General features: G+C 39.0%; 1 protein-coding gene across 1 annotated transcript; it reads left to right on the top strand.

The window, feature by feature from the left end:
* The first annotated feature begins 4,271 nt into the window (after positions 1 to 4,271).
* LOC755711 (beta-1,4-galactosyltransferase 5-like) lies at positions 4,272 to 18,357 on the top strand. Its single transcript, XM_030975613.1, has 6 exons — positions 4,272 to 4,290; positions 4,916 to 4,972; positions 6,495 to 6,763; positions 7,538 to 7,654; positions 17,003 to 17,180; positions 17,905 to 18,357. The coding sequence occupies exons 1-6, from the start codon at positions 4,272 to 4,274 to the stop codon at positions 18,141 to 18,143; spliced, it is 879 nt and encodes a 292-aa protein (XP_030831473.1). The 3' UTR covers positions 18,144 to 18,357.
* The last annotated feature ends 1,413 nt before the right edge of the window (positions 18,358 to 19,770 follow it).

A 19,770-nucleotide genomic window follows, 5' to 3' on the forward strand; every position in this document is an offset into this window, starting at 1 on the left:
AGTTGTTGCCACGTTATACTTGTGCTGGGACATGGCAACACTGCGAGTATTACAAACATGGTTACATTCATCTGCTGTAATGTGTCTCAGTAGTCATAAAGGTAGTTGTTGCCACGTTATACTTGTGCTGGGACATGGCAACACTGCAAGTATTACAAACATGGTTACATTCATCTGCTGTAATGTGTCTCAGTAGTCATGAAGGTAGTTGTTGCCACGTTATACTTGTGCTGGGACATGGCAACACTGCAAGTATTACAAACATGGTTACACTCATCTACTGTAATGGGTCTCAGTAGTCATAAAGGTAGTTGTTGCCACGTTATACTTGTGCTGGGACATGGCAACACTGCAAGTATTACAAACATGGTTATATTCATCTGCTGTAATTTATTGATTTTTTATTGTTTATTGAAAAGGTTTTATTGATTGCACTTCGCAGCCAGATGGCTGAATTATGAACAATTTACATTGGCAATGAATTATAATACATACAAATGTGGTTGACATTGTCACAAAGTATAATATACAGTATATAACAAAATTCATAACAAAGTTCATAACTAATATGACGAAGGCAATAACAGTCAAATTAATTCACGTTTAAAATATATTTTGTGAGGTGACACAAGAGTAGGTCAAAGGATGAGCAAGCAGGCCCTTTGCTCTTCAATACACGCTCTCATTCCTATACACGCTCCTATTCTCACTCCTGTACCTTGGACACTCTCATAAACACTCACATTTACACTCCTATACAAACTCCCATTCACACTCCCATACACTAGCTAACGGTCTGCTCGCTCATCCCTGGACCTCTCGTGTCAAGGAGTGTCGGGTATTTAAAAAAAATAAACAACAAAACAAGTAAGCTCCTTCCCGACTTTCGTAAATTGGGGGGAAATAAGCAAATGAATTAAAAACTTGAACACCATTTGATCTGAATTGCCATGTCATGATTGCTACAAAACCTTATCACTATTCAATGTACATTTTAAAAAGATATTACAAGTAATTATGGAAGCATAGAATTTAAAATTTAAAATGCGGAATGTAAAATGTAAAAATGTAAAAATGTAAAAATGTATGCAGACAATGAGACACCGGACCATTCAACAGGTAGACAATTAAGATTCATTCATGCATTCAACAGGTCTATAAGGTATGGAATTGAGCTATTTCTATAGCGGTTCGTTTTACAATGAAATTGACGATACTTGGTCCTTCTTCGCAGTGAATAATCTACATTATTGTTAACAGGTAACCAATGTTTACAAAGTGGGTTGTTGACAAGAGATGAAGCAAAATTAGTGCATAATTGTTTGCGTCTATCTGACAGGGTCTGCAAAGAACACACTTCAAGAGCTTTGTCATAATTAATATATTGATCACCTAGTATGGTCCTACATGCTCTTTTCTGGATTCGTTCTAAACTTAAGATATGACTTTGGGTGAGATTTCCGTTAAAAACAGGTACTCCATAATCCAATATTGGGCGAATATATCCCTTGTAAATTGTTACTAGATCACAGAAAGGCAATCTGTATGTTTTGAGAATACGAAGCATGAAAAGTTTTTTATTAGCACGGCATAAAAGGTCTGAGATATGACTGTCCCATTTCAAATCGGACTGCACAGTTATTCCTAAAACTTTTGCTTTTTGTACACTGTTTAAGCACTCATCCCCAATAAACAAAGGTCTCTGATCAGCTATATTCTTAGAAAAAGAGATAAACATACAATGACATTTCGATGGATTAAGAGTCATGTTATTACGAAGGGACCATTGATAAAAATCAGATAAAGTATTTGGTAATTTAGATGGTTGTGATAATGTACGACTTTCAACTAATGTCAGATCGTCTACATACTTGAAGTATGGTACTTCTGAGTTAAAACAAGCATCATTTATCATTATTAGGAAAATAATTGGTCCTAATTTTGTACCCTGTGCTACACCGGCATGAGACGTTGACCAGTCTGAAAAATGACCAAGATATTTCACACGTTGTTGACGGTGTTCAATAAAATCTAAGATCCATGAAATAATACAAGGCCGAACATGAAGGTGGATTAACTTATTGGCAAGTATATTATGGTCTATACGATCAAAAACTTTTGAAAAGTCTGTAAATATAAGTGTAGATATGGACCGAGAATTTTCTGCATTTTTATAAATCTGGTGAAGCAAACGAATTAAGTAATGATTAGTTGACAGACCTTGACGGTTTCCGTATTGATTAATATCAATTTGAATTGAAATGTCTTCGAGTAACCATTTACATATATAAGACTCAGCTATTTTCACAAAAATAACTAGTTAGTGCTATAGGTCTTAAATTCTGAGGTATTACAGGCTTACATTTAGGAATTGGTGTGATCTCACATCGTTTCCACTGATATGGTACCACTGACAACTGGAAAGAAGTGTTTAAGATATCAGTAAGAGGTGTACAAAATTCCAGTGCAAACTCTCTAAGAATTCGCACTGGTAAGTCTCCACTTATAACAGACTTTTGTTGGTTTAACGAACTCAATTGTTTAAAAACTTCATAAGGTCGTACAATCGGACATGTTTCCTGAGCTGGTAAGTAAGCAGGTAAATCATTCCTACTAAGACCTGGAAGATCGGATGCCACCGCTAAAAAATGCTCGTTTATATAATTAGCAATATATTTGAATTTGTCGGGGTCATTCGGGTCAATATTTGGTACTACAATTGGAGTATGTTTCTTTTCAGTATTTGTTAAAATCCGAATCTGCTTATACCAAGCTGCTGGGCTGTCACTTTTTAAGTTGCGAACTCTGGTGTTATAATATGAAATCTTCTGTCGTTTTATCAACCGTTTAACTTTGTTTCTAAGATGATGCCACAAACTTTTTGATTTGTTATTAAAAGCTTGCTGTCTTTGGCGGATAACATCTTTAACTTCAGCATTTATCCAAGGCTTATCTCTACAATGCAAACGAATCTCCTTAGTAGGAACATGTATATCCAAATGAGACTGAATTGTATCCAAAAACATTTTACATTTCATAGATGGGTCTTTTACACTGAACATCTCTTCCCAAGTATACTGAGTTAACCAACTACCAAATGACCTTTTTCCACTATCCGGAATAGGGCGAACAAGCTTTTTCTTTACTCGGTTACTGCGATTTATCTTATCTTTGGGTATCCAAAGTATGCAGTTGTGGTCACTCATACCAATAGGCGGCAATATTTCCACTTCTTTATACAATAAAGCAATAGTGGTTACAATCATGTCAAGAATATTAGACCCTCGAGTTGGTTGTGTAACAATTTGTTTAAACTTATTATTTTCAAGTAAAAAGGTAATATCTAAATCATTAAAGTCACCTACTATTGAAATTCCAGAATCCGGGTAGCGAAGTAAGAGGATATCAATAGCGGAAGTTAAATGATCAATGTACTGCTGCACATTTGGACTTCTTGGAGGGAAGTAAATGACACACAGAATCAAACCTGAAACTTCCCTTGGTAATCTTTGGGGTCTCATGTATACCCATAAGGCTTCAACCTCTTTCGGTACAGGTATATCAATTGTTCTCGCTTGAAGGTGATGTCTCGTGTAGAGTGCAACTCCTCCTCCTGGTCGATCTTCTCTGGATCTTGAATGTAAGGTAAACTCTGATAATGCATACATATCTAGTGGTATATCGGAGCTGAACCACGTTTCGGTGATGGCTGCTATGTCCACTTTATGTTCTTCGATGATTAGGGATAATTCGTCGAACTTGTTCCTCAACGATCTGGCGTTATGTAAAAGTAGTCATAAAGGTAGTTGTTGCCACGTTATACTTATGCTGGGACATGGCAACACTGCAAGTATTACAAACATGGTTACATTCATCTGCTGTAATGTGTCTCAGTAGTCATAAAGGTAGTTGTTGCCACGTTATACTTGTGCTGGGACATGGCAACACTGCAAGTATTATAAACATGGTTACACTCATCTACTGTAATGGGTCTCAGTAGTCATACAAGTAGTTGTTGCCACGTAATACTTGTGCTGGGACATGGCAACATTGCGTATTACAAACATGGTTACACTCATCTACTATAATGGGTCTCAGTAGTCATAAAGGTAGTTGTTGCCACGTTATACTTATGCTGGGACATGGCAACACTGCAAGTATTACAAACATGGTTACATTCATCTGCTGTAATGTGTCTCAGTAGTCATAAAGGTAGTTGTTGCCACGTTATACTTGTGCTGGGACATGGCAACACTGCAAGTATTATAAACATGGTTACACTCATCTACTGTAATGGGTCTCAGTAGTCATACAAGTAGTTGTTGCCACGTAATACTTGTGCTGGGACATGGCAACATTGCGTATTACAAACATGGTTACACTCATCTACTATAATGGGTCTCAGTAGTCATAAAGGTAGTTGTTGCCACGTTATACTTGTGCTGGGACATGGCAACACTGCAAGTATTACAAACATGGTTACATTCATCTGCTGTAATGTGTCTCAGTAGTCATTAAGGTAGTTGTTGCCACGTTATACTTGTGCTGGGACATGGCAACACTGCAAGTATATATTACAAACATGGTTACACTCATCTACTGTAATGGGTCTCAGTAGTCATACAAGTAGTTGTTGCCACGTAATACTTGTGCTGGGACATGGCAACATTGCAAGTATTACAAACATGGTTACATTCTCCTGCTATAATGTGTCTCGGTAGTCATAAAAGTAGTTGTTGCCACGTAAGACAAACGCATGTGTTATGGCTTATCCTACCTAACAACGTGTATTATGTGCAATTTGCATTCTGCCTGTGAAAATAAAATTCTTCGAAACATGGGGATGAAATTATTGATTGTTTGATTATTATTATTCACGATTATTCTGAGTTTTGTTCTGCTCATTCATACATAGGTCTTTTCTCATGTACCACGAAACCGATATGTCCATACTCTGATATACCAGGACAAGGTAAGTAAATGCATCAGTTTACCAAGATAATAAGGGATTACAGAGGGAATATGCAACAGTGTGATTACATAAATGTAACAGGAATACGGGAGGTGGAAAGAGTTTTGGACAGAGAGAGTTCTTCAATGTAAAGGGAATGCGTGACAAAGTAAGTTCGGGACAAAGTGAACGCGAGACAGATGGGATATGGGATAGACATGACAGAGGGGATGGATACCGGGATTACTGGAAAGGAGCAATACAAGAACAGGAGGGATGCCGTATATAAAGAGATTATGGGACAGAGGGAATACAGAGACAGAAGGAATACAGGGACAGAAGGAATACAGGGACAGAGGGACTACATGGACAGAGGGACTACATGGACAGAGGGACTATACAGGGACAGAGGGAATAAAGGGATATAGGGAATAGAAAGACAGAGGGAATACAGGGAAACAGGGAATACAAGGAAACAGGGAATACGTGGACAGAGTGAATACAGGGACAGAGGGAATACAGGGACAGAGGGAATACAGGGAAACAGGGAATACAAGGAAACAGGTAATACAGGGACAGAGGGAATACAGGGACAGAGGGAATACAGGGACAGAGGGAATAAAGGGATATAGGGAATAGAAAGACAGAGGGAATACAGGGAAACAGGGAATACAAGGAAACAGGTAATACAGGGACAGAGGGAATACAGGGACAGAGGGAATAAAGGGATTTAGGGAATGGAAAGACTGAGGGAATACAGGGAAACAGGGAATACAAGGAAACAGGGAATACGTGGACAGAGTGAATACAGAAGGAATTTTGAGTATGTTGATGAATAAATAACATTTGTTTCAGTAGACGCTTATTGTCTTTTTTTTTACTCGCTCGCTGGCAAAATTTAGAAACGGCAAGGTTATAGAAAGGTGCATGAATTCCCCATATAACCATTTCAGTAAATTTACTGTCTGAATATCGTCGTATCCTTGCAGCAAAGTACCCGAATATAATTTATATAGTATTTTTATCGTAAAATGTTGTTTTTCTATTAAGTGTTTTTTTTCCCTCGCTCTCTGTACATAGTCGCAAAATTGAAAACAGGATGATTCTTTCGGGTATTGAGATGCCAGAATATGTCATTTCTTATCGTATTACACTGATGGCGAAATATTGATTTAACATATTATATTACAAGAGTAAATTGGCAATGCGTGAAAATCATGTATTTACTGATTAATATACTTAAACATATGCTATATAATGTGTTGAGTTATTTGGAAATTTCACGCATTTTGTTTATGTCATTAAAAATAATTGCTAGCTCAGCCGCTTATTTTTATCTTCATAAAATGTATTTATTCCTCAACATAAAGACAAGACTATCGAAAATAGTAAGTATGCTTATTACTCATTAACGCATTAAAAAAAATATGAAACTGAATATTTCGATAAATTACTTTTTGATCAAATGAAATACTTTGTGAATAAATTGTTTTCCTAAAGGTTTTTGACATGATGATACCACCACATATTTCTTGTTATACAGTTGGACAGAGAAAACTTAATTTGAACGAAACAACAACAGCCCACGCAGAGGAACACGTTTTCGGACCCTCTGCGGGAAAAGTTCGGACCTTTGTGAAACGAGCCAATGAGATTCTTCTTAAGAAACTCGTCGATCCCAAGACTGGAAACATTACTCACGTTGATTGGCTCTTTGATCAAGTCCTTAACCAGGAAACAATGAATATAAGCAATTATTGGTATCTTCCGGGTGGACATTGGAAACCAATGAACTGTTTACCGAAATGGAAGGTAAATATGGTTCTGATTTCTTAAGTGAGTTGTGTTGTCAAATATAAACTGATGACAGAAATATCGATTTAAAAACTTCACCCCTTCATAATGAAATTTTCTTTTATTAACATTTTCATTTCAGTTTTCATTTCAGATCAATGGCAGTTTATATCTCCTCCTCTTATTACGCTCTCTCGCATAATACAATCTAGTTCTAAGATATAAAAGAAAAATTGGGACCTACAAATATCTCATAGACAGAGAACTAATCGTTTGTTTACAAGAGCGAGAGAATTAACATTCACAATAATTTATGGTCGTGAAATGGAGGGAAGTGGAGTAGATATATGGTGCAAACTGTGCGTTTGAGAATCCGATGACCGGATTAATTATATATGTAAAGCGTTTAGAGAAGGTATTTCGTGTTTAGCACTATATATCACAATCCAGATTCATTATCATTTTGTATTATTAAAATAAAATGAAGGGTTAGGTTTTTAGTGGGAGACACCATTTGCTCAGAAATATTTAAGATGTTCGTTCTCCCCCACCCCCCATTTAGAATATACAAATTAAAAGACAGAGAATAAAAAAAGTGTCTAAATTATGTTCTAACGCTGCTCATAACTACCAGTGTGATAAAAGTACTCTAAGTACATATTAATAAACCCATCAATCATTCAAGTCGCATGACACATTACTGAACTATAAAATTAAATCCTTGAAAAACGTTCGACGTTCGCTTTGCCCTTTTCTCACTTGAATGTTTTACGTCCTTCTTTGTCCGTTTAGGTTGCTATTTTAATACCATTTCGAGATCGCTTCTATCATCTTCCCATTCTTCTGCAAAACCTGATACCGATGCTTCAGAAGCAGCTACTCGAATTCAGCCTTTTTGTTGTTGAGCAGGTCTGTATAGTCGTCATCTTTTATTTCATGTTATGCTCTGGTATTAAAAGGGACGTCGATCTTTGAAGGGGAGGGGGGGGGGGTGCATTTGCAATTACCGAGAAGTGATTTCGGAATTACATAGAATTGGGGGCACTGTGGTTTGTTGATGAAGGCTCTTGACTCTTATACGAGAGGTCCTGGATTCGATCCTGGCTCGGTGCTTAGACCCTTGGGCAAGGTGTTTTATCCACGTCTGTCCTTCTTGATCCAGGTGTATCAAATGGCTAGCAATGCTGGGGTATTGATAAATGTAGGGACTTCAGGACAGTATTTATGCTGATGAGACTTTTCTTGGTAAATAATACTGCCTTCATTATTATTGATATGATTATTATTATTATTATTATTATGATTATTATCATAATTATCAGTATCATTATCAGTATTTGTATGAGTAGTAGTAATGGCAGTAGTAGTAGTGGTAGAAGTAGGAGTAATAATAGTAGCAGTAGTAGTAATAATAGTAGTAGTATTAGTAGTAACCTTATTATTGCAATCACGAATATCGTCATTGCCTTGTTTTCGTTCACATTCTGCCCCATTAATTGCAATGACGAATTTCGTCATTGCCTTGAATTCTTCTTCTCCGTGTTTTCCGTGTTGTTTTCGTCAGGAAATCACATTCGTTTTGCCCGAAGTGCTTGTTATCACTAGTTATGCCCTTTTCTCATGTTCGTTTCCTTTCACATTTCATAGGCATAGTCTCTAGCATCTCATCAAAGTCACTAAATTCTTCGATTTTCAAAATCACTAATGCATAACCGCCCAGGCGCCATTTTGTCCGTTTTTGGTCCGTTTTAAGGTCTTTCTTCCTTCCTTCCTATCTCCACTATCCTAGATCCTACAGAGTTCTAACAAATTATCTAAATAGTCCAAGATATGTGCTTTCATCTGCGACGCATAACCTGACCTTTAATATGCCATCTTTGAACTGCAAATTGAAATCAGAAACCGACTCCGTCAAAAATCTCTACACTGTTTGAAAAATGAAACCCTAAAAATTTAAAATTGCCATAACTTTCTCATAACATTTTCGTTTCGTCTCAATTTCTTGCAGTATCTTTATCTCATAATTGCATAAAAGCTATGCTGAATTTAACGCTCCAATGAATATGCAAAAAAAAAAATAGTGCCCTCTAAATTTCTGGGAATTGGCTTTCTTTCTGTGGCCTGGCGTATCTCCATCATTTCTATCGAAACCCGTACCCTTTTGTGGATTTAGATACTTGAAGATATGCCCTTTCCAGCCAAGTACAAACTTATGTACCCTAACGCTGACCAAGTTAGAGAAAATTGCCCTCTAAATTCGCCATTTCCAAGAAAATTGCGAAATAACTTCAACTTTAGCTTTAAAATGTGTGTATGCCAAGTTTCATTGACGTAGGTATAATGATCATTATACCTACGTCAATGAAACTTGGCATACACATATATCCAAGCACGTGACAACTTTCGGCGAAATTTGGTAAAATTTGATGACGTCAGCGCAAAATTATTGCCCAAACTTATGAATTTGTTATGCATTACGTAACAGTCCGTAAAATGCTGCTGAGTTTCCGCCAAGTTATAACACGTATCGGCTATGACATCATCTTTTAGACTGCTTTTCGCCCCCTTCCCGTCCTTTTTTTCCTTGAAATTTTGCAGTGATATTCCGAGTTGCAATACACTTCGAAGCCGGATCGTCAAGGGGGCCAATCAAGACGCCATTTTATACTCTGCATGATTGTAGTATGGGCGGCTGTTTATGCCACAGCACGCGTCACCACAAGTTCATCATGCACCAAATCCTATTGGTTTTGTACGCTGTGGTTACGGGTCCTTTCTAGGTCCTTTCCACTATTCCAATTCCCTTCAAACTTCGTAGGCATAATCTCTAGCATCCCTTCAAGGTCACTGTATTCTTCGTTCTCCGGAATCCCTCTTGCGTGACCGTACAGGCGCCATTTTGTCCGTTTTGTATGCCTTGCTTTCGCTCTACCTATCTCCACTATCACAGAAGCTACTTCTTACAAATCGCTCTGGATAGTTCGAGAGAAGCTCTTTCGTTTGAACCGTAGAAACACGTGCGTCATTGCACGCACATCGTTGTGACACGATTGCATGTCTAGTTTTATCTTTATTGTTGTTATTATCATTATTATCATTATTATTATTATCATTATTATTGTAGAGGTGTCGTGGTCGAGTGGATATGTCACCGGACTATGGATCACAAGGTCCGCGGTTCAAGTCCCGCCACGGCACTGATGTCCTTTGGCAAGACATTGATCTACATTTGCCACTCTCCACCCAGGTGTTAAAATGGGTACCCGGTAGGATGCGAAAGCTAATGTGGTTTGATTAGCAATGGCGCTTGTAAAATGGCGACTGGCTGGAATACTCCCCAGGGAGTGGAGAATGTGCATACCTTGTGTGCGGGTAAGCCTGAATCCGATGACCGGGGTAATAATATGTTCCGCGCCTAGAAACAAAGTATTAGGCGCATTATAAATGTGAGCTATTATTATTATTATTATTATTATTATTATTATGGTTATTTGTATTATCATTATGATAGTTATTGATGGCATTACCATTTTTTCATTTTCATCATTATTATTATAATTATTCTTTTTAGGTGAGCCAGCTGCTGATCACAAGTTGATTTTCGCCAGAGTCTTTAGACATTGTTCTTTATTTGTATATTCTCCCTTTCTGTAAGTTTTTTTATGGTCAGAATTTTTCTTAAAAATCGCACAATTCGATAACCATCAATTTTTTGCCCCCTGCATATTGCTCTGATTGTCTCATTTTTGCTCGCGTGAACATTGCCAGCACAAAACACTGACCTCTACCTCCTGGACGGATCATCGCCCATTCCCATTCACTATACGTTACGTACTAAAAGGCTGTATTGTCTGATCTTTCATGACTATTCAGGCAAAATGTTTGCTTTTACTAAGTGGAACAATTACGGTGGGGGTTGGATAAAAATTGACATAATGAACATAGCAGAAGTGATAATTGATAATTCATGCTTCTCATCCTTCGTGTGCTTGACCTATAATCTTACAATCACTTGGCAGACTGAGTCCAAAGTTCGACTTGTTTCACGTGTGTATTATAGGCAATGGCGAGCTTGCAACCTATTTTGAAAAAATACGGCGGGTGAACTTTCAAAAGTCAATGAGACATGAGGGCTCCAATGAAAGAGCTAGTGATAACGTACGTCGGGGTGGATGTGCTTTTCGTTTAAACAAAAAAATGAATTTTTAACGATTTTTAAAAAAATCGTCCATAGGCTAACATGTATGGCTGCTGACTCTGACGATAGGGGGCGTTGTGAAATGAGACTAAACGGAGCTATATGGATTCCCTTTGGTCAGGATTAGAAAACCTCCCGGTCTCGGTGTAATCACTCAACCGTGACGTCATCTAGGCGCCATTTTCTAGAATCAATCATATCTTCATAACCAACCACAAAAACTTGATCAAAGTTGATACACATAAACTTCAGGCCAAGGGGCAATATCAGGCATAATCAAGTCCGCGCATATTCGGCCCGTTTACACATCCAATACACCATTTCGATAAACCGTCGAAATTTGCTCATACAGATTTTTGGGGTGAGTAGTTCGCATGCGCTATTCGTCGGTGCCCTACATGAATACGCACGAAAGCGAGGAGAGTTACGTGAGCAAAAATCGGTATCTTCAATACCGAAGTTTTCATTTACACTGCAAAAATCGGTGAAAAATTCGGCAGACGCTTCAATAAAACGACACTTCAGAGGCCGATTTTTCAGTTTCGATTTTTCGTCGTGTTTGCCGGAGTTGCTTTGCCTTTCTATCTTAAATTCGTATCAAAATTCAGATGATTCACGTTTGGATTCATATCCAAGACTAGGTACCCCAACCACTTGTGTCCTTGTGTCATTGCCACGACGAACAGGAGTGGATATACATGTAGACTATCGCCTTGCAAGATTCCTCTCTTGATACTAACTTATCCGTGCACTTCACCATTGCCTTCCAGCACAGTTTTTCCATCTTGTCAGAGTTTTGCTGAGGAACCTCCTGATTTGGTACTCCCAGTATTCCCATATAGACTCGGAGATCCAGGAGTATGGAACCGTGTCTAGCAATCGTCAATCTATGCCACTGTCAAGTTAATGTCCTTTACTTGCTGCCTTACATCACTCCTTTGTCGATGCATGTAGTTGATACTTTGTACCCCTTGCTTTCTCTTGCACATTCCTTCTTTCAATTGCCATGTGAATATTGATTAATCTCTTACGAAATTATTCCCATTAACATCTTCCAGAGAACCGACAAGCAGGTGGTTGGACGATAGTTCGATGGTACATTACCTTTGGGAAATCCTTTGGGATAAGAAGACTGTTCTTCCTTTCGTCGTTCATTCTGATAGGTTTCTGCTCACAAACATCTCCTCCATTTGCATCATCAGCCTCTCGTGGAAAGTTTTGAATTATTAATCCATAAGGCCTGCTTTGCGTCTGGACCAGTGGCCTTCTACGTGCCATCTGAATGACCGTTTCTAGCTGATTCTTGTTGATTTTCAAGTCACCTTGGGGAAGCACATTGGCACATTCCTGTTTGCTTCTCTTCAACCACTGAGCTTCTCGATTGTGGTATTGTTGTGGTCTCCAGATGCTGCTCCGGAAGGCAATTATAACTATCGGTTCTAGTGATGGGAGTTCGTACTTCCATTGATTTCTTGCTAGAACCTTTTTTGTTGTTGTAATTTTTGCTGAATCATGGTATCTTCCCTGTACTGTACTGTCAGTGTATTTCTTCATTTTTGCCGTGGTTCTAATTATTCCTCTATCCCCGTCTCCTTTCCTTTTCCCTGACCATCAAGAAAATCTTCCATTCTTCTATGACCATCCCCAGCTGAATCTCCGTCAGTCTCGATAAATATTTTCTCCATACCTTTACCTGTTGTTTTCGAATCTTCTCTTCCGTGTGGGTAGGGGAGGGATTAAGATGTTTGTTCCGTTTTTTTTACACCAATAATCTCTCTTCTACCAGGATTGGTCCAGAATAGATAATAGTATTGGTAACCGCAATGATATACGTGATGATTAAACACTAGACCTGTAATGATATTGGTGATAGCGCCAGCTATCAGCTATCGTTGAAAAGTATATTCAGATCTAAATATGATGCCAATAGAATCGTACTCTGAACTGTAAGTTGAGTCTCCAAAGTTGTCTTTATTTAGCCTCCATAATATAAGGCGTCATATTACATGGTATCAGAAGTAAATCATGAACATATAATTATGATTTGAAATGAACTGTATGCAGTGAAATGTTGTTAAGTCAACAGAAATTGTGTGCGATTGACGATGGAATGCTGATGTATTGCATGCACTGAACGTTACGTGCATGAGTCCCCGCAGCTCGACGTCCAGAAATGACCGGCTACTACATCGTGGAAATGCTCAATTGACGCTGTATTGAAACTGAGCAACCTATAGAACTGGCTTTAAAAATCTGTTTAAGTTCGGCATACCTGAGTTGAGATTGATTTGGGGTAACTTGTGAAAGATGGAGCATATTAAGCCACCTCGATCTTTAGATCTGGAAGCCAGTAACGTTCCTCATGAATGGAGAAGATGGAAGGAAGAATTTGAATTGTATTTGGATTTGATCATGGATGAAAAGGATGACAGCAAGAAGTGTGACTGAACCAGTGGTAGTAAGTGTAGATGCTTCTAAGAATGGTGTGGGAGCAGTGTTGTTGCAAAATGAACGACCTGTCGCATACGCATCCAAAGCATTCACTGACAGTGAGAAGAATTATGCTCAGATCGAAAAGGAGCTTGCTGCAGTGGTGTTTGGTGTTGAACGATTTCATCAATATGTCTTCATGAGGAACTTCGTGGTGGAAACTGACCACAAGCCCCTTGAAACAATCATTAAGAAGCCATTGGCTGATACACCACCTCGACTTCAAAGAATGTTACTGAAGCTACAGAAGTACGACCTGACACTGCAGTGTAAGAAAGGAACACTAATGCATTTTGCTGATGCACTAAGCAGAGATTTCAGTCCCCTTACTGAAAATAATGACAACCAAGGAGATGTAGTCATTTGAATGGTAGACTGTCTACCAATGACACCAGAGCGAGTAGACGAGATGCAAAGAGAAACCATGGGTGATAGAGTACTGCAGAAACTCAAAGCTGTAGTTCAAGAAGGTTGGCCTGCAAACCGTTCAAATGTTGACCCTGAGGTTTGCATGTATTGGGACTACAGAGATGAAATCACCATCGAGGAAAACCTGCTCTTCAAGCAAGGTAAAGTGATCATTCCAGCCAAATTGAGAAAGTTGATATTAACAACGCTACACCAGGGTCATCAAGGCATAGAGAAAACAAAGAGATTTGCCAGAGATGTCATTTGTTGGCCTGGTGTGAATGCTGAGATCCACGACATGGTCAGCAGATGTGAGATTTACAGTAGGCATCAAAACTGCAATTCAAAGGAACCATTGATGAGTCATGGAGTACCAGAAAGACTATGGCAAAGAGTTGGAGCAGATTTGTTCTATGAGCAGAACAAGACATACCTAGTACTTGTCGACTATTTGTCAAACTTCATTGAGATCAGCCAACTCACAAAGACGACAAGTACAGCTGTCATTACTTGTTGTAAGCAACAGTTTTCCAGACATGGGATTCCGGAGACCCTTGTGACTGATAATGGGCGACAGTTCTCTAGTGCAGAATTCTGTACATTCAGCAAGCAGTACGGATCTGTCCATACAACATCATCCCCGCACTACCCACAATCAAAAGGCAAAGCAGAAAGGGCAGTGCAAGTGGTGAAGAAACTGTTGAAAAAGGCTCGAGAGGCAGGAGAGGATCCACATCTAGCATTGTTGCAGTACAGAAATACGCCAGGTGATGGTTTGCCATCACCAGCTCAGATACTGATGAGGAGGAGGACGAGAACCACCATCCCGACTACCAGGCAGCTGCTGAAACCCGCTACCAAGAAGGGCGTTGTCACCAGGCAGACGCAGTTGAAAGAGAAGCAGAAGAAGTACTATGATCATGGTGCTAAGCAGCTACCCTCATTGAAACCTGGTGATCCTGTAATGATGAAAGCAGGAAATGATACTCATTGGAAACCAGCTGTCGTCGTAGCTGTAGATGCCAACCCCAGATCACTCATCGTTGAAGGAGAGGGAGGAGGTCGCTACCGTCGAAACCACCGACACCTTCGCTTGGCAACGAATCACCCCGAGTTTGACCCCGAGATGGATGACGATGACCTCCTTGATAATCCAGCGCCAGCTCCAGTGAAAGAGCGTCGTTATCCTCACAGAAATCGATGACCACCAAATCGCCTAAATTTGTAACAGAGATGGAGATGTGTGGAAATATGTTCTACGTTAAGTTCGCGATATCAGTGTTGAAATTGCAAGAAAGTTTTCGCGACATCAGTGTTGAGTTTGCAGGAAAGTTTGTTTGTGTTCACTTCGCGAAGGCAGTGTTTAGTTTGCGTGGAAGCTTCTACAGTAGTTTGTGTTTATGAAAAGCCACGATGAATTGGAGGGAAGCAAATATCAGTGATTTCAACATCTACAAGCACATAATTGGTGGAAGTATTGGAGATTTAGTTTGAAATATCCAAATGTGGAAAGAGCTCTTTGGAGCTTTGAAATGTGTAAAAAAAGGATCAATGTGGAAACATCGCAGTGTTAGGAGATTTATTATCAACGTGTGGCATTGGAATCATTATATGAAAATAATGATAAAGCCAATTATAGCAAATACAAAGGAAGCAGCTACTTCTTGTTTTGGATGGTTATGACAAATAACTCAACAGTAGCAGTACTCGTACAAAAGGAAAGATGGTTGAACACGGAACACAGACATATGAACAGACTCCTTGAAAGACTTAGTTATTTGATTGAGTTATGACATTTATTTGTTTCAAATGTTTTCAAACTAAAGAAAGGGGGATGTAATGATATTGGTGATAGCGCCAGCTATCGTTGAAAAGTATATTCAGATATATATATATATATATATATGATGCCAATAGAATCGTACTCTGAACTGTAAGTTGAGTCTCCAATGTTGTCTTTATTTAGCCTCCGTAGTATAAGGCGCCATATTACAGACCTGTCTTGCTAGGTCTTGTACATTCTCTTGATGTAGCCTATTTCTCGTCAGCTCTGCTCTCAACATAACATTTCACGACGTTTGTGCTTCATTTGCAGTGGACACATGCAAGCGTAGTCTAGGCCTGCTTAGAACATGTTAAAATATAACCCCTTTTCTTGCTCATGTGTAATCTGTAATAGTAATGTCATATTTACACAAGCAATAACAAACAAAGACCAAAATGAGATGAATACATGCATTTGTCATACTTCATCCGTATATGTCTCTCTCTAATACGTCTATACGGTGTCGTGAAAAAGACCAATTAATTTTAAACAACATGCTGTACAGACAACAAGAAAATTGTGTTTAATAATTAATTAATCATTGTATTACACAATTATCACTTTGCTAGAGTCAGTTTTCTATCCGCTATTGTGATAAGAACATCAAATCCAAAGCCTACACAATGCTTGTTCGTCCTCAACTTGAGTATGGCAGTGAAGCTTGGAACCCTCGGACTCTGACATCAATACAAAGTCTTGACAAAGTACAGCGAGCTGCCGCCCGTTTTGTATACCAAGACTACCAGAGAGTAACATCAGTCACAGCACTTGTCAACAAACTGGGATGGGATACCCTTCACAACCGCAGGCTTCTTGCACAGTCCACTTTGTTTTACAAGATGCACCATCATTAACTCAACATGCCTTTTCCCACTCACATTATCCCAGCTACATATCTGGGTAGAAATGATCACCCTCTGAAGTATGCAGTACCCCAAGCTTCCATTGATAGCTTTAAGTACTCCTTCTATCCTCGCACCATCTGGACGTGGAACCACCTATCAGCTGCTGCGGTAACATCTCCAACAGCTAGTGACCATCTTACAGGAGGCTGCTCTACCCATCATCAGAGCGTTGCCTCCTCCTGTAGGGTCCAAGCTACTGTAGACTCCACGTCTCGGTTTTTACTTGCACGTCCACCGTTTTATTGTAAATAATAGACATCATTTACTGTTTTGAATTACTTCATGCACTGTCACTATGCAAGCACGTTGCACGGACATCCCAGTTTAGCTGTATGATAGCTGCCATCGGGATTATCTCTACAAGTAACAAGTAACAAGTAATAGTTTTATTCCTCAATCTCTCTCTCTCTCTCTCTCTCTATTTTGCCCAGGCTAATCAGGAACTCTTCAACCGCGCGATGCTCATGAACGTCGGGTTCCTCGAATCGCTTAACTTCACCGACTACGATTGCTTCATCATCCATGACGTCGACTATGTACCCGTCGATGACCGTAATTATTACGGCTGTTCCAGTATGCCCAGGCATTTTGTCTCCAGTTCTGATACCGATGGATGGAATAACCAGTAAAGAAATTTTACACTTCAGTGAATGATTTTAAAGTGGGCCAGTGGTCAGCTCTTTCAGTCTTTAAATTAACTGAAAAACATACTCAAATCTCAGTTTAAAAAAGTGAATCCGACATTATTTTGGCGACACTTGCGCCGAGGTTACTTTCGTCATTTAGAGTGAGAGTTATAGGCTGTGATCGTGTGTAGAGTTTAAGTTCAATGTTAAGCATATTAGGTATTGTGTCCTGTGTTGAAGTTTGGAATTCGATAGGAGTTAGATATTGATCTTGGCGCAATCACCACCAGATCATGAGTCGTACTCCTTTCAAAAAGTGACGATTCCATAGTGTACAAAATGTCATAGATCCTCACAAACACACAGTCCCTACATATTGTCAATAATAGTCCTGAAATCTATCCTTGTAAGCGTTATTGTAACATTTATAAGATATTATCTTTTGTATAATCGTTGAAGCGTAAGTGTTTTACTCAGGATTCGGCAGCATCAGTTGCATTTCCTATTATCTAAACCGATTGCGGTAACATTTTCAAAAACAATTTCTGAATATGCTGTATAATCTCTTCACGAATTTCGTAGATTTGCCATGTCAATGCATGCGTTATTACCTACGTTAATCGAGCCTTTGGAAACAATTGGCCTATACGCGAGTGTTTAATATGAGAATTGTTGATTATGCAGTCTTTTTTTTCACTTACGTTGACTCCCGTTTAGATTACCGTATGGTGAATTCTTTGGAGCTGTCGCTGGTCTTACTAAAGCCAACATCCGAAGCATCAACGGATTCCCTAACGTTTACTGGGGGTGGGGTGGTGAGGATGATGAAATATATAAAAGGGTCAGGGACGCTCGCCTCATAATCACCCGCCATAAAGGACCCATCACCCATTATAACGTCATTAAACATCATCACGAAAGCGCACCCATGGCAAAGGACAGGTAGGCATTGTATGTGCTTTGGATGCAATCTGATTATGAATATTTCTATATAGGCCTACTCAAACTTTCCATGCATGCTGCTTGGAAGAATAACTGAAATACTCCCCTTCTTTATTATAAACAGTTAAATATTAATTATTTTTAACCCTATGATTGCACAACAGATAACCCAAGTTGGTTTAAAAAATATTAAAACAACTTGCCTAAAGGTGGTCGGACGCATATTCATATTGCTCCGGTTGTCTCATTTTCGCTCGCTGGACGTATATAGCAGACGACATTTGGCGGATTAGACGACACTTGGTAGTGAATTTGTATGTGAGATTGCTTTGCTTAATATAAAATACAAGAACATTTTCCATATCTTTAAACTATCATTGATATCTGATAATTAAACAGTAAAATAAACCTACCAAACTACATAATACAATGAAATACTTGACTTAAAGTAGGGGAGTTTGATGTGGTGCACAATTGCATCCCTCTGTAAATAATCGAATAGTCCATGGTGATCATGAATATTCATGTTTTTGCTTACCTCGGCAAAATATTTGCTTTTACTGAATGGAAAAATTACGGTGGGGGGGTTGGATGTAATGTAAAAAATATGAACCAATCAGAAGTGATCTATGACAATTCATGCTTCATATCCTTCGTGTGCTTGACCTATAATCTTTCAATCGCTTGGCAGACTGAGTCCAAAGTCCATGTGTATTATAGGCAATGGCGAGCTTGCAACCTATTTTGATCAAATTACGGTGGGTGAACTTTCAAAAGTCAATGAGACATGAGGGCCCCAATGAAAGAGCTAGTGATAACGTACGTCGGGGTGGGTGTTCTTTTCGTTTAAACGAAAAAAAAAAATTAACGATTTTTTTCCGTAGGCTAACATGTTGGGCTGCTGACTCTGACGATAGGGGGCGTTGTGAAATGAGACTAAACGGAGCTATATGATTACTAAAGTGTCTGCAGTTTATTGACAGTTTACATACAGTCGAACACCATACATGAATACATATGTTATTAATTTTTGGTATAATTACCCTCTCATACTTTTTAATTGCCCCCTGGTTTAGTGTATAAATGACGTATTTTGTATATTTCGGCATTATAACCCGGGACACAACACAAGCATTCTAGTGTATATTAAATGCCGACATAGTTGAATGTGATCATCAAATTTGGACGCCATCTTGAATTTCCTCGTCTTCTGGCCTTCTAACTAACTGTAAGTAGTATAAATTGATTTTCCGACTCCAAAAACCTAGGTAAAGACACCAAAATAACATTTCGCAGATGATTTGTGGCTATTTTAATGTATTTGCGGTATTGGACGCCAATTCGAAAGTAACCACTTTCCGGGGGTCTTAGATTTTAAGTGTGTTGTTCCTGATGTCAAGCACTACAGAATTGCAATGCAAAGCTTCAATGAAATCATACCCGGTAATCAATGTTTTTGTTCTTTCCTCTGATTCTTCCTTCAGGGGAGCTCTTTTGAGCACATACAAACGTCGAAACAGAATGGATGGGTTGTCGAACATCGTTTATCCGACCCCCGTGTACGACCTCCATACTCTCTACACCAACGTCAGCGTCGACATCAAGAGGATCAAACCACATAGCCCAATGCC

The sequence above is a fragment of the Strongylocentrotus purpuratus genome, unplaced genomic scaffold (genome assembly GCF_000002235.5).
Source record: "Strongylocentrotus purpuratus isolate Spur 01 unplaced genomic scaffold, Spur_5.0 spur5_scaffold_8, whole genome shotgun sequence".
Classification (NCBI taxonomy): domain Eukaryota; kingdom Metazoa; phylum Echinodermata; class Echinoidea; order Camarodonta; family Strongylocentrotidae; genus Strongylocentrotus; species Strongylocentrotus purpuratus.

Excerpts from the sequence above, each read along its gene's own strand:
- LOC755711 (XM_030975613.1), top strand. Across the intron at positions 7,655-17,002 it reads GCCTTTTTGTTGTTGAGCAG|GCTAATCAGGAACTCTTCAA; the intron begins GTCTGTATAGTC and ends TATTTTGCCCAG. Across the intron at positions 17,181-17,904 it reads TGTCTCCAGTTCTGATACCG|TCCCGTTTAGATTACCGTAT; the intron begins ATGGATGGAATA and ends ACTTACGTTGAC.